At 55.7% G+C, this 12,786-nt stretch overlaps 1 protein-coding gene across 1 annotated transcript in view; it reads right to left on the bottom strand.

The window, feature by feature from the left end:
• Window positions 1-2,133: 2,133 nt before the first annotated feature.
• POLE (polymerase (DNA directed), epsilon, catalytic subunit) overlaps window positions 2,134-12,786 on the bottom strand; it is a 29,344-nt gene continuing 18,691 nt past the window's right edge. Inside the window, exons 31-48 of the mRNA XM_010563395.1 lie at window positions 12,636-12,779; window positions 12,130-12,270; window positions 9,684-9,837; window positions 9,490-9,596; window positions 8,446-8,622; window positions 7,812-8,035; window positions 7,442-7,662; window positions 6,617-6,821; window positions 5,994-6,167; window positions 5,580-5,705; window positions 4,355-4,487; window positions 4,053-4,242; window positions 3,804-3,935; window positions 3,503-3,696; window positions 3,082-3,282; window positions 2,669-2,794; window positions 2,463-2,552; window positions 2,134-2,253 (exon numbers count right to left, since the gene is read on the bottom strand). Coding sequence (XP_010561697.1) covers window positions 2,140-2,253; window positions 2,463-2,552; window positions 2,669-2,794; window positions 3,082-3,282; window positions 3,503-3,696; window positions 3,804-3,935; window positions 4,053-4,242; window positions 4,355-4,487; window positions 5,580-5,705; window positions 5,994-6,167; window positions 6,617-6,821; window positions 7,442-7,662; window positions 7,812-8,035; window positions 8,446-8,622; window positions 9,490-9,596; window positions 9,684-9,837; window positions 12,130-12,270; window positions 12,636-12,779 — 2,853 coding nt within the window. The 3' untranslated portion in view covers window positions 2,134-2,139. The remainder of the gene's footprint in view (window positions 2,254-2,462; window positions 2,553-2,668; window positions 2,795-3,081; window positions 3,283-3,502; window positions 3,697-3,803; window positions 3,936-4,052; window positions 4,243-4,354; window positions 4,488-5,579; window positions 5,706-5,993; window positions 6,168-6,616; window positions 6,822-7,441; window positions 7,663-7,811; window positions 8,036-8,445; window positions 8,623-9,489; window positions 9,597-9,683; window positions 9,838-12,129; window positions 12,271-12,635; window positions 12,780-12,786) is intronic.

Below are 12,786 nucleotides of genomic sequence, written 5' to 3'. Positions count from 1 at the left end.
CACCTCCAACACTGCTTTAATTCATCCTCATGTTCATGTCAAACTTGGAGGGCCAGGGCATCTTCACAAGCTCTCAAGCCTTGGGACTACCTTTACCACTGTGGCCACATCACATGCACAGTCACCCTGTAACCTCCCACCCTCTGGGGCCAACAGTCACCTCTTCTGCGCTCTGTGCCAGAGGTTCTCCGGGCAGGCAGGGACGAGCTCTGATTTTCATCAATCTCTTTTGGATTCACACCATGGTCAAAGCGGATCTGGCTGTTTTTCTTGGAAAGCACAAATAAAAACCTGGGAGGAGCCCCACAATCACTGCAGCACACCTCCATCCTGCACAGATGTACGTCAGGGTTATGTACTGGTGTGGTCTTCCTAATTTCTGTCGCAGAAACACCACCCTGATTACTCAAAGGTGGAGAAGTTGAGAGAAGGAAGAGTTCCTATTTCACTCATGTTTCAGTCAGTGACGATGCACTCCCTGTGAGAGGCCAGGTCCTCAGCTGAGGGTGATCACTGAGAGTGGAAAGAGCAGCTCCGGCAGAGGAGACCAAGGCTCCGCTCTCCGCTTTTGACATGCACGGCCGGGCAGGCAGCGGCGGCTCCTTCCTGACGGAGCGTCACGCCTGCCTGCAGCCTTTCCAAGCAGGCCATGTTTTGCGGAGGGAAGAGCCCCAGGTGACCTGGGGACGTGGAGGTCCGTGAGGTTCCCCTGCCAAGCTGGCCCAGGGAAGAGAGGCGGAGGGCTGGAGGGCACAGCTGGACTCCTGCTCCTGCAACAGCAGGGACTCGCTGGCCAGAAATGGCCCCGAGGACCCCGGCAAGGGGCTGTGCTCAGTGCTGCAGAGGAAGGCGAACCCCCCCGGGACCTGTGCCAATCTGCCCGGGGGAAAAAACTCCTTCCTGAGCCCAGCCCTGGTGGCCCGAGCAGGGTCCGGGGAGCTCCTGCGGGGGAGCGCGTTTGGGGTCGGCAGCCAGGGACCTTTTCCAGCCTGTTTGGTGCAGAGGCACGGGTGGGCGTGGGGCATCAGTCCCGGGAGAGCCGTCGCTGACTCCTCTTTCCCGGGAAGGGCAGGTCGCTCTCGCCGTGTCTCTGTCCTGCGCCCACCCGGGTTTCTTTGTCCTGCCAGCTGCTGCCCAGCGAGGAGGGTTCGGCTGAGCTCAGCAGGGATGTCCCGGGACCCGCCGAAGGAGAGCTCCTGCTTGGTCAGCATCCTGACCGCTTTGCCTTGCAGGGGGCTCCGGTGCTGTGCTGACCTCTGCTGAGCTGAGCCAAGCCGAACAGAGCCGAGCCTGCCCATGCCGGGGTCCCCAGGAGCTGGGCTGGGGTGAGGTGCAGGGGGACCAGGTATCAGGCACAGCTGGAGTAGGGCAGCATCACCCCCCAGGGCCTCCTGCCCGTGTCTGCAGGAGATGGCCGATGGGTGGCCGAGGAGCAAAGCAATCCTACAGAGCCTTGCCTGCTCTCTGCACCTGCGGGAGCAGCTCCATCCTGCCTCTGGTGTCTGCGCCCCTTGCCCAGTTCCAGCATCTTACAGTCCTTTGGGATCCTCCACTCTGGCTCTAGAGCTGCTTGGTGCCCAGCCAGCTCATTTGGAAAGCGCGTTCCTGGGCAGAGCAGTCCTGGGCTACCCCTCTGGTGCTGGCAGCCCCTTCCCCTGGAGCTGGAGGGGGACAGCCAGGGGGCACTGCCAGGCTGCAGCCTTCCTGCCCCCAGGCAGGCAGGGATCAGATGGGGGCAGGTTCTTGGTCCTTCCTGCCCAGCAAGGACACAGCTCTACTCCCCGCAACTGCAGGCATCCCCCATGGGTGGGAGCTGTGGGCCATAGTCCCTGCTTCCCCCCTCCCCAAAAACTACACCTCCTTCCACAATCCATTTATTTATAGAAATTCAACATTAAAACCACACCCGGGGGCCAGCACAGACCTGCGGAGCACAGCTCCAGCCCCTGGTGCCCCCAGACCCCCATGCCAGGCAGCTGGGGGCAGGACAGCCCAGTCCCTGGCACGGCTCCCACCTTCCCTCCCTTGCTGCAGGAAGGGTGTGCAGCTTCTCTGGTCCGGCACATGGCCAAGGGGGTCCACGACCGCTCTCCCATGCCCCGACTGGCACAGTGCAGGCAGGAGGAGCAGCCCACTACATCAGTGCCGGAGCTGCGGATTTGTGCGCAGCAGCCACTCAATGGTTTCCAGCAGGTAGGCCATACCGTAGTGCCGGGCGATGTTCTGGAAGACGTTGACGTGGTCCATGAAGGTCTGGAGAGAAGGGAGCAGGGAGGGAAGGATGCTGCCCAGCACTCCTGGGCAGTGGGGGGGCTCCATCGGGGTGGCTGGGCAGGGCTGGTGGAGCAGAGGGCAGCACAGCAGGTCCCACAGAAGCAGAGGAGGAACAGGGCACTGCAGGGCACCTTGCTGTCCCTCCAGGAGCTGCTGGCATGAGGCTGGGCTAGGCAGGAGGGTGGTACCTGGGAGGAGATGGTGAGGGCGAAGTCTCCAGCACAGCTGCAGTACACGGGCATGTGTGCCTCCTTCACGCCATGACACTTGTTGCACACCTGGAGGCCAAGGAGTTTTAGGTGGGCTAGGAGATGAGGCCAAGCCCCTCTGCCAGGGGTAGAGTGAATGTGTCCAGCCTCAGCCAGGCAGGGGGACGGGCAAGCCCCGCACTCACCAGGTCCTGCAGCACAAAGGCCATTAGCTTCTTCTGCAGGGCTTCCACCAGCGCTGTTTCAATGACATCGGAGTCATACTGCGCCTGGCAGTTGGAGCAGACCCAGCTGGGCAGCACTGACCCATCCTAGGGGCAAAGAGGAGGGAGGTGAGCACCAAGAGTCCCAAGCACTGCGATGGTGAAACCGGTTTCTGGAGAGGATGGAGCATCAGCCAAAGCCAAGGGATGCTCAGAGCTGTCACAAGCAGCTAGAAAAGGAGGTGAAGAGAAAACGGCCTTTAGGTGAGGTTGATCACCAGCAGCAAGCAGAGCTGCAAAGCAAAGGGGTTGAGAGAGAAGATGGGTAATGTGATTGACCGGCCTCCAGCACTGCTGTGGTGGGGCTTCTGGTATCCCCAGGAAAGAGGCTGCACCTGGGAGAGGGCAGGGTCCTTGCACAGGTCCAGGTCCCTGCAGAAGTTGCAGTTCCTGCAGATGACTTCAGGGAGCACATAGGAGCGGCAAGGGTCCCGAAACTGGGCTGCTTCTGAGAATTCGCCCACCTCGATGAGGCGCAGCAGGTCCCGGCGCAGTTTGTTCACCTGGTTGGTTATGTTGGCATCCAGGGAGAGGACCTACAAGAATAACAGCCAGATTAGCCTACTAGCAGAGAAGAAGAGTGTCCTCACCAGGACAGCTCATATCCTTGTGACCTCGTATAGATGCAGGGCAAGACAAACTGGTTGTAGATCACTGCTGGAGGAAAGCTGCAGCAAATCTGAGCCATGGACAAGGACCAGAATTTGAGCCTTGACCGCAAAACTTCAGAAAAGGTGCCTGGCCCACCCCGCTGACCTTGCAAACATATTTGATAAACTCCAGAGCCGGGTTGTTGAGCGGCAAATAGGAGCCAGGCAGCACCGGGAACATGTCTGAAGGCTCAGTGGCATTACGAGAACCAGCCATCTTCTTCTGGATCTTCTGGGTGATGGTGAAGAAGCTCTGGGTGAGCTCATTGGCCACATAATCCTGCGAGAAGGTGATCATGCCTACAAAGATGGAGCAGAGAGCACTTGAGCTGTACAGTGGCATATGGGGACACCAAGGTGAGTGGCTCTCCACCTGCACCAGGGCTGCCCTGTGGCTCGGCACTCACCAGGCATGGCCCCCATCTCCCCCAGTGCCTCCTGGGACACCTGGCTGGTGCTCCTCCTCTTGACGGGGGTGCTCCCGGGGGCGTTGCGCCGCAGTTCCTCCTTCATGCTGTGGTACATGGCCACGATGTAGGCTGGGGAGACACAGGCAAGGCTTCAGCTCCAGCCTGTGCCAGCGGCCGTCCCGCTCCAGGCTCTGCCTGGCACTGGGGAGGCACAAGGGACCTAGTCCGCTCCCTGGGACAGCTCACCCGACACGATCATCAGGAAGTAGCTCTGGCAGGAGGCAGCCTGGGGCAGGAACTGCGCGATGTTCCAGCTGTTCTCCAGCAGCTCCTCCACGTTCGGCTCCCCTTCTTCCTCCTCTTCTTCCCCCGCCACCTCCTCCTCCTCTTCCTCGCTGTCCTCCTCCTCCAACACTTGCCTTTTGCTGGTGTCCTTCTGGAGGAGGCAGCGATATCGCAGCAGTTCCTTGCGCCCAGCCAACGCCTCCCCACTCGGCTCAACCCCCAGCACCCTGCTCCTGGGGGACCGAGCGCTTCCCATCTCTTACCTCCCCATAGTGAATGCGAGAATCCACTTTTCCCTTGATACCTCCATAATTTGCTGGATCCATCCAGAGCAGGAACTCCCAGCAGCGCGAGAAGGAGATGGTTAGAGAGTGGAAGATCTCCTTGGAGTGGATGCTGGAGGGAAGAGACTGCAGTCACCCCCAGCGTTGGCATCGTCCCTAGTTCAGAGCGTTCTCTGTGGGACACTGCGGGGAGGAGGTGGTGCTGGCAAGGAGAGAGGGGGTACCCCCCTCTCCCATCCAGCCACTGGTGGGGACCCCAGGGGAAGCCATGCCCTAGGAGTCTTGGCTCCCTATGCTTGTGTCGAGGTGCCTGTACCATGGCTGGGATACTGAAAGCCAGCCAGGGGAGGAGGTGCTGGGCACCTCAGGTTCTCCTAAAGGTCTTTTCTGGATTGAATCCTATGAGTATTCTTGGAATATTACCTATAGAGAACAGCTAAGGGACAGGCCCCTTCTCCAGGCATGACACCAAGAGAACTGGGAAGCCTTGTCCCTCCAGTAGCTTTGTCAAAAAAAAAAAAAAAAAAAAAAAAAAAAAGGAATTCAGTGCTGAGGCCCATCAAAAGGCAAAAAATCTGCATCCTCTGTCATGGTTTAACCCCAGCCAGCAACTAAGCACCATGCAGCCACTCACTCACTCCCCCCCCATCCAGTGGGATGGGGGAGAAAATCAGGAAAAGAAGTAAAACTCCTGGGTTGAGGTAAGAACGGTTTAATAGAACAGAAAAGAATAAACTAATAATGATAATGATAACACTAATAAAATGACAACAGTAGTAATAAAAGGATTGGAATGTACAAATGATGCGCAGGGCAATTGCTCACCACCCGCCGACCGACCCCCAGCCAGTCCCCCAGCGGCGATTCCCCACCCCCCACCTCCCAGTTCCTAAACTAGATGGGACGTCCCATGGTATGGAATACACTGTTGGCCAGTTTGGGTCAGGTGCCCTGGCTGGGCATGAGAAGCTGCAAAATCCTTGACTATAGTCTAAACACTACTGAGCAACAACTGAAAACATCAGTGTTATCAACATTCTTCACATACTGAACTCAAAACATAGCACTGTACCAGCTACTAGGAAGACAGTTAACTACATCCCAGCTGAAACCAGGACAATCCTCCCTCCTGGCCCCAAGCCCTGCCACAGCTCCACCACCTGGGAGCCTCATCTCCAGGCCCAGCTTGGCAAGTGCACCCCACCTGTTGATGATGTACTCCATGTAGCTGATGGCATCCTCAATGCGCCGCTTCTTGGTGCACAGAATAATCCGGTTGAAGTTGGCGTAAACCACCGAGGAGCCCAAACGCTTGAACTCAGCCACCAGCCTGCGGGCACGGCACAAGAGCAGGAGTCAGCAGGCAGGAAGGCAAAGCCCGAGGAGCAGATGCAACCCGTGGAGGCCGTGCTGATTCAGCACAGTCAGGAGTCAAGCGTGTTGGCCATGCCAGGCAAGGGAGCTCACCCAAACAGTATGGGAGGTCCAACCTACTGCCCACCTCTGTGGACGCTGCGGCAGAGAGGAGTGACTGTGGGTGCCAACAGCACCTTGGTCACTAATGCCAAGACCGTCCCTTCCCCGTTCACCAGCCTGGCATGCTCCAGGTCTCACTTACTGCAGGAAAAGCTTCTTCATCATGTTGTGGAGTGTGCGGTGCAGTGCCGGGTCGTAGAGCAGGGATGAAGGAGAGCGGAGCCAGCGGTAAAAGTGAATGACCTGGTTGTCTGCATAGACGTTGTGATACTGTGTGATCTCCTTCACCCAGCTCACCACCATACTCTTCAGGATCCTGCCAGGGAGCAGAGACCAGCATCACCCCACAAGCCACGAGTGACCCCTTACCCCCATCCAGAGAGGGACATGTTTTCAGATACGCTGGAGGATTCAGAGCAGGATCTCTGCCAGAGCAGAGACATGTGAGCCCTCAGCACATGAGCCACAGGGTAAATATGTGCCTCTATAACCTGGTGGAGCACAAAAAAAAGGAGAAACAGGAAAGGGCAAAGTCTTCACCAACGTTCCCATACATCTGCTGGCTGAGCCACCAGGCAGTTCTGAGCCCTGGATCTTCAAAAGTCTGTTGGAGAAGATGCCTGCCCTGCCCTCGAGGCCTGAATTTATATTTAGAGCACCCCACAAGCCCCATTGCTGGCACGAGTCTGGGAAAGGCTAAAGCCAGGAGGGAATGAGAGGATGGAGACCAGATGCTCCACCTCCTGCTGGTTCCTAGAGCAATACCTGAAAGTGTTGGAGCAGAGGGCAGTTTCGTCATAGCTGGCTGGGATGTTGGCAGCTTGGTTCCCTGTCACCATATCTTCTAGGGATGCCTGCTGAATCACGTCAAAGCTGATGCTCATGCTGGAGCCTCCTTCCATGTCATTTATGTGGTGGGACTGCAACACCGTGTTTACAGCCAGGCTCTGGATGTCCAGCTCCAGACACACTAACAGCAAACACAACCTCTCAGCAGGCAGGCAGGGCAAAGGACCGACAAGGACACCCTGCCTGCCCCTCTGCCAGAAGTGCTTTTCACAGTTGTAAGGGTGATCTATAGGTGTTGCCACACCAAGCGGGGAGATGCTTTCACAGGCGTGACTGTCTTGACTGGCACTTGTCTTCCAGCAAGACTTGGACCTACTAACCCTCTGGGGACAACCAGTTTTTTCTGGAAGCTGCAGCAGAGGAGCTCAAAAGAACTGACTACCACTCAAGCTGCTTCTGCATCTGAGAAAGACCTGTCCTTGGGTCAGCAGAGATGACCAGTTGCGCTAGTCTGTCCTTGGGCTGACACATCGCAGGTGGTCTTCTGAGCACTGCTGTCAGTGGCCATGCATTGGGAAAGACTGCATTCGGATGCCTGCACGCATTGCAGGTGAGACCTCCCTGCCCCAGGACATGCCCCTTGCTTGCACCTTGCCCAGACCGCTGCTGAAACGCCAAAGCTGCTGGTGACTACTGTCAACACAGAAATTCTTTGGAGACCACTTCCATCCCTCTCCAGGGCTTGCAGAACAGGATCCAGCTCTGCACCTGCTCAGTGCTACCACCCTACTCCCTCCTCACCTGTGGAGTAGCAGCCGGGGTTGTTTATCTCCACGGAGGCTCTCTCATCAAACTCCATAACTAGGCGGTTGTCATCAGCCTCCTTACCCCCCAGGTCTGGGCGGGCCGTGGGTGAGAGCCACAGCAAGTGGTTGTGACGACGGAGGTGGCGCGAGAAGAAGAGGTCAGAGCCGAAGGTTGAGATGTCATCGGGGAGGTTCCCAATGGGGATGTGGTAGTACCTGGGGTGCAGAGAGGTGAACAGTCATCGGGGTGAGCACAGCGGCAGAGAAGATGGGGGCCCCTGCCTGTCCGCTCAAGGGATGAGGCAGCCTCCTGTGGTCATAGCAAGGGCACGGCAGCCCCAGGGGAACGCGGCCGACCCGGGCACCTGCTCATCTCAAAAGCCTGGGAGAGGCAGGTGTCCAGGTTGAGGTAGTGGCGGATCATGTGGCGGGCGGCATGGCGCTGCCAGTCCAGGACCGAGTAGCTGATGTCATCTACCAGCCGGATGGGGACCAAGGGGAACTCCTCAATGATGGGGATCCCGCTCGCCAGCCGTTTCAGGTCCCAGTTAGACTGCACAGCAACCAGTGTGGGCCCCCGGCGCTCGTCCTGTGGAAAGGAGAGGAGGACACATCCCGGTGCACCTCTCCAGTGAGCGCCTCTGCTCAGCAGGAAATTGGCAGTGCTGGATGCCCCGTCCCTGCAGCAGGTCCCCACAGTGGGGACAGCACACCCCAGCACTCCTGAAGCACCCACCTCCATGCAAGCAGCTCTCCAGCTGAGCGCAGAGATGGGGGGACATACTGAGGTGGCCTCGCTTCTGGCGCTGCCCGAGACAAGCCACCCCAAGCAGGACAAAGTCCTTGAGCAACACTCGCTTCTACCCTTGACCTTTGGGCCAGCAGCTATGTGCAGGTGCTGTTGGAACTGGTGCACCAGTGCCTTCCGCAGCATCCTCCCCTCTCCATGTGTCTGCACGGACAAGGTCCCGCGGGGACCTTCTCACACCTTCATCTCACCTTGTAGCCCAGCAGCAGCCGCTGGATGGCTCTGTAGACCGCCTTGGGGTCGGTCTCAGCACGGACTTCAAAGGTGTGCTTGTCAGGGGGCAGCAGCTCTTCACCTGCCTTTTCCAGCAGCGCGCTGCGCTCCGCCGAGAAGAGGGTGGTGAGATTCGGCATCTGGTTGCTGCGTACCTGCACCCAAGGGGGACTGGGTTGGAGCTGGGGGGAGAGGGACCCAGGGCTGCGCAGTCCTGGGGCGCTCTCCCCTTCGTGCATCACGAGATGCCTTCCACCAAGCCCTGCCAAAATGTGGCAGGGATGTGTGATGCATGGAGAAACCTCCCGCTGCCTGACCGCCATCACAGAACCATAGAATGGTGTGGGTTGGAAGGGACCTTTAAAGATTACCTAGTCCAACACCCCTGCCATGGGCAGGGACATCTTTCACCAGATCAGGTTGCTCAGAGCCCCGTCCAACCTGACCTTGAACACTTCCAGGCACGGGGCATCTACCACCTCTCTGGGCAGCCTGTGCCAGTGTCTCACCACCCTCATTATAAAACATTTTTTCCTTAATTCCAGTCTACATCTGCCCTCTTTTAGTGTAAAACCATTACCCCTTGTCTTACCGCTACAGGCCCTACTAAAAAGTCTGTCCCCATCTTTCATATAAGCCCCCTTGAAGTACTGAAAGGCTGCAGTAAGGTCTCCCTGGAGTCTTCTCTTCTCCAGGCTAAACAACCCCAACTCTCTCAGCCTTTCCTCACGGAGAGGTGCTCCTCCCTCTGATCATTTTTGTGGCCCTCCTCTGGACCCACTCCACCAGGACCATGTCTTTCATTTGCCAAGGACTCCAAAGCTGGATGCAGTATGCCAGGTGAGGTCTCACCAGAGCAGAGTAGAGGGGCCGAATCCCTTCCCTCGACCTGCCGCCGTGCTGCTTTTGATGCGGCCCAGGATACGGTTGGCTTTTGGGGTGTGAGCTCACATTGCCGGCTCACATCCAGGTTTTCATCTGCCAGTACCCCCAACCCCCCAGCCTCCAAAGTCCCACCTTACCTTGTCCAGCACAAAGACGGCAGCTTTGCGCTGTGAGGGGATGAAGAGGCCCAAAAGCGCCTTGCTGCCCTGGGAGCTGTGGTAGAGGTAGATGTGGCGAATACTTCCTAGGGAGACAGAGCACAGAGCATCAGTGGTATCTGCAGGCACCAGGTCCCGGGTGTCCCATGAGCCTCTCTCCCAGGCTGCCTCACCTGGCTCCAGGTAAGTGAACTGGGCCAGCGAGCGCATCTCCAGGTGCTCAATGTCAAAGGTTTCGGCCTCTCGCCCCGCCAGGTGCCTGACGAGCTGCCTGCTGACCATGCACACGCAGCCCAGGTGGATCAGGGCACGGAGCAGGAGCGGCACCTGTAACGATGGGGAGAAATGCGTTGGAACAACTACTAAGCTCCTCTCGGGGGCTTCAGACCTAGAACAACCCAGCTTAAAAACCACAGGCAGGACATACCTGAGGTTCCTGTGGCATGAGTTTGGTATTATCACCCTTGCCGGTGCTGGAGATACGGAACAGGTATCTTACTTCACATGTGTTCCTATCTAGCCCCAGATCCCACCTTCAAGGGCAGCAGCAGGTACTTTGGAGGACGTGTGGAGCAATATCTGGGCAATCTTGCAGCTCTGCAACTTATGGTTTGGCACTCCATGGGACAAAAGGCCTCATCTGAACCACCAGATAATGGGTACAGTGGGAGATCCACCACTGAGTCGCCCTGTTTTATTAACCCTACAGCTGTCAACTCCACCACTGCAGAAGACTCCTCCTGAATGACTTGCTGTGGGACCTAGTCCCAGAACAGTGAGAAGCAATAAACATTCCTTGCCTAATCACGCTTCCCTCATACCAGTTTTGATTTTACAGACCCCTAGTACATCCCATTTTCAGATCTCTTTAGCAAGCTGAAGCATTCCCATGTCCCTCAGTCCCATCCCTGCAAGGAAGCCATTCCCTCCCTCACATCCTCCTTGTCATTTTCCTGCGTTAGTCCTGCTGCATTTTTTTGAAGACCATGCTCAGAATTGCACTGCAGATGTCTAAAGATCAAGACAGATCTTTCCTTGCCCAGGACTGTGTCCAGCTGGGTTCTCTGTATCTCCCAGGATGGAAACTCCACAACCCTCTGGGCAACCTGCTTGACCATCCTTGCAGGAGAAGTTTTTTCTGATGTTTACACAGAATTTCCCATGTTTCAGTTTGTGCCCGCTGCCTCCCGTTCTCTCCCTGGGCACCACTGAGAAGACCCTGGCTCCTCTCCTTTACTTGTCCCATCAAGAAAGTCCCCTGAACCTCTTCTCCTCCAGGCTGAAGAGGTCCAGCTTACTCAGCCTCCCCTTCCACGACAGATGCTGCAACCCCTTGATCATCTCACTTCCTTTTATATCTTTAAAACATCTCCATGCCCCTTGTTTTACTTCAGTTGCTAATTTTAATTTCCTCTTAGCTAGCTGCTTCTTGACTTTACCTAGTACCACTTAATAAACACCATGGTAGTGGAGAGGACTCAGGTTTGCTACCGGAAGATCTCCTACAGATATGATGAATTTGTGTACATACTAGTCACTTCAGCAGAGTAATCTGAAATAAGTTTTGGGCACTGCTTATTAAACTAAGAGTTGTGCCTTGCCTTGTGGGACCTTTCTCCAAATTTTTTAAAAGCAGAAATTTAAGGTGACTAAAACCGGTTTCTTTCATCCTGCCCCACTGTAACACCTTCCAGGCTATATCAATAACTTCAGTAGCTGAAGACTCCCAGCTTTGTGATGCTCTTTTTGCCCTTGCAGCCTCTTGCATCTCCCAAAGCATTTTGTAGCTAATGGTACCACTGCTCACACCAAGCTTGTCCTACTTAGGCAAAGACTTTTGATCCATAATAATTCTATGTTGCATTTTAGTAGCACTTGCCTTTATGCTTTAACATACAGCTCCACTCTTACAATGGTGCAACCTACTCTGCCACTTCCATATAGGTCAGGTCCTGACACTATAATGTCTTCTTGATTAAATTCCTGTCACCAGGTCTTGAGCTGCTGAACAAACCAATGTCCTCATTAGAAGGAGGCATCCCACTTTCCCATCTTCATTTTCAGGCTTTCAGCATTAATAGCTCTGGTAAATTTAATTTGGGCTTGATTGCTTTGTACTGAACTTTGTTTAGGTTGTTCTTGCTCCTCCCAAACTTTCAAGCTGTATCCTATTCTTCTTTCTAAAGCTTTTATAACCTCATTTTAGAGGACAGGGCACCCAGACCTCTGTACGACTCCACACGTGTTGGGTTTTCCCCCATCTTTACCCTAGATACACCTTACTGTTTCTGGTTCAAACACCAGCAAGCTGGTTCTGGTTTGGTTCAGAGGAAGATCACCCTTTCTGCTTAAATGCCTTCTTTCCCCAAAGCTTCCTAGCTTCAAATAAACTGAACCCCCTTTCCCCAACATGCCTTAAACCATGTGCTGATACTCAGTCTCTCTGCCCGTATGAACACAGGTATATTCCCCAGTAGTCTGCCGTGCAGGATCTTTGATTTTTGGTGTCTCACCAAGCTGTTGAATTTTTCAGTACCAGGTATCCCCCTGTGCCCCTGGCACTCAGGCTAATGAGTTTCCATGCAGCAATCCTTAAAAACGAGGACCTGGAGGAGTTACCTGTGTCTCATACACTCCCTCGATGTCCGGAGCAGAGAGGTCCGCATTGATTTCATTGATGTGCTCTTGGTACATGTCTTCGGGGACAGAGTATTCGTACAGGTTGTAAACTAAGTTTGAGCGGGGCAGGATCCTGTTCACCTGCCGAGACAAGGGACACACTTAGCAGGACATGTCACACCACGTGGCACCACTGCCGGGAGCTGGGGCACTTCTAAGGGCTGCAAGGAGCTGGGGTCTGAGCCAGACCAGCTCCTGGTGCTCCTCTCTCCTAAGGAAATCAGTGGTTTATGCTTATGCATGTTACAAATTCCCATAACAGAGAACCTGCTTTCTGGGCAGGTTGGGATTAGCAGAGGGACCGGAGACTGGATGAGGTACATCCGTGGGGTGGAAGAGTGAGGCCCTGCAAGGCAGATGCTTGTAATATCTGCTTGCAGTGGAGGTGAAGTGCCTTATCTCAACCCAAGTGGCTGCTTCCCCTTCCAGAAGGGGCAGGTTCTCACCCTCCTGTAGGCTGCTCCCTCCTCCGGCTTCGGGACGCGCTGGTTGACGTAGAAGACCCGGGGGATGCTCAGCCTAATGCAATGCAGGTCACTCCCGATCACTGCCCACAGCCTGAACAGCCCAGGCTGGCTGGTCTCAGCAATCTGCAGG

This window comes from Haliaeetus leucocephalus, unplaced genomic scaffold (genome assembly GCF_000737465.1).
Source record: "Haliaeetus leucocephalus isolate CR32 unplaced genomic scaffold, Haliaeetus_leucocephalus-4.0 Scaffold165, whole genome shotgun sequence".
Lineage (NCBI taxonomy): Eukaryota > Metazoa > Chordata > Aves > Accipitriformes > Accipitridae > Haliaeetus > Haliaeetus leucocephalus.
Note: the sequence above shows the minus strand (reverse complement) of the source record. Positions and strands in the feature narration are given on the sequence as shown.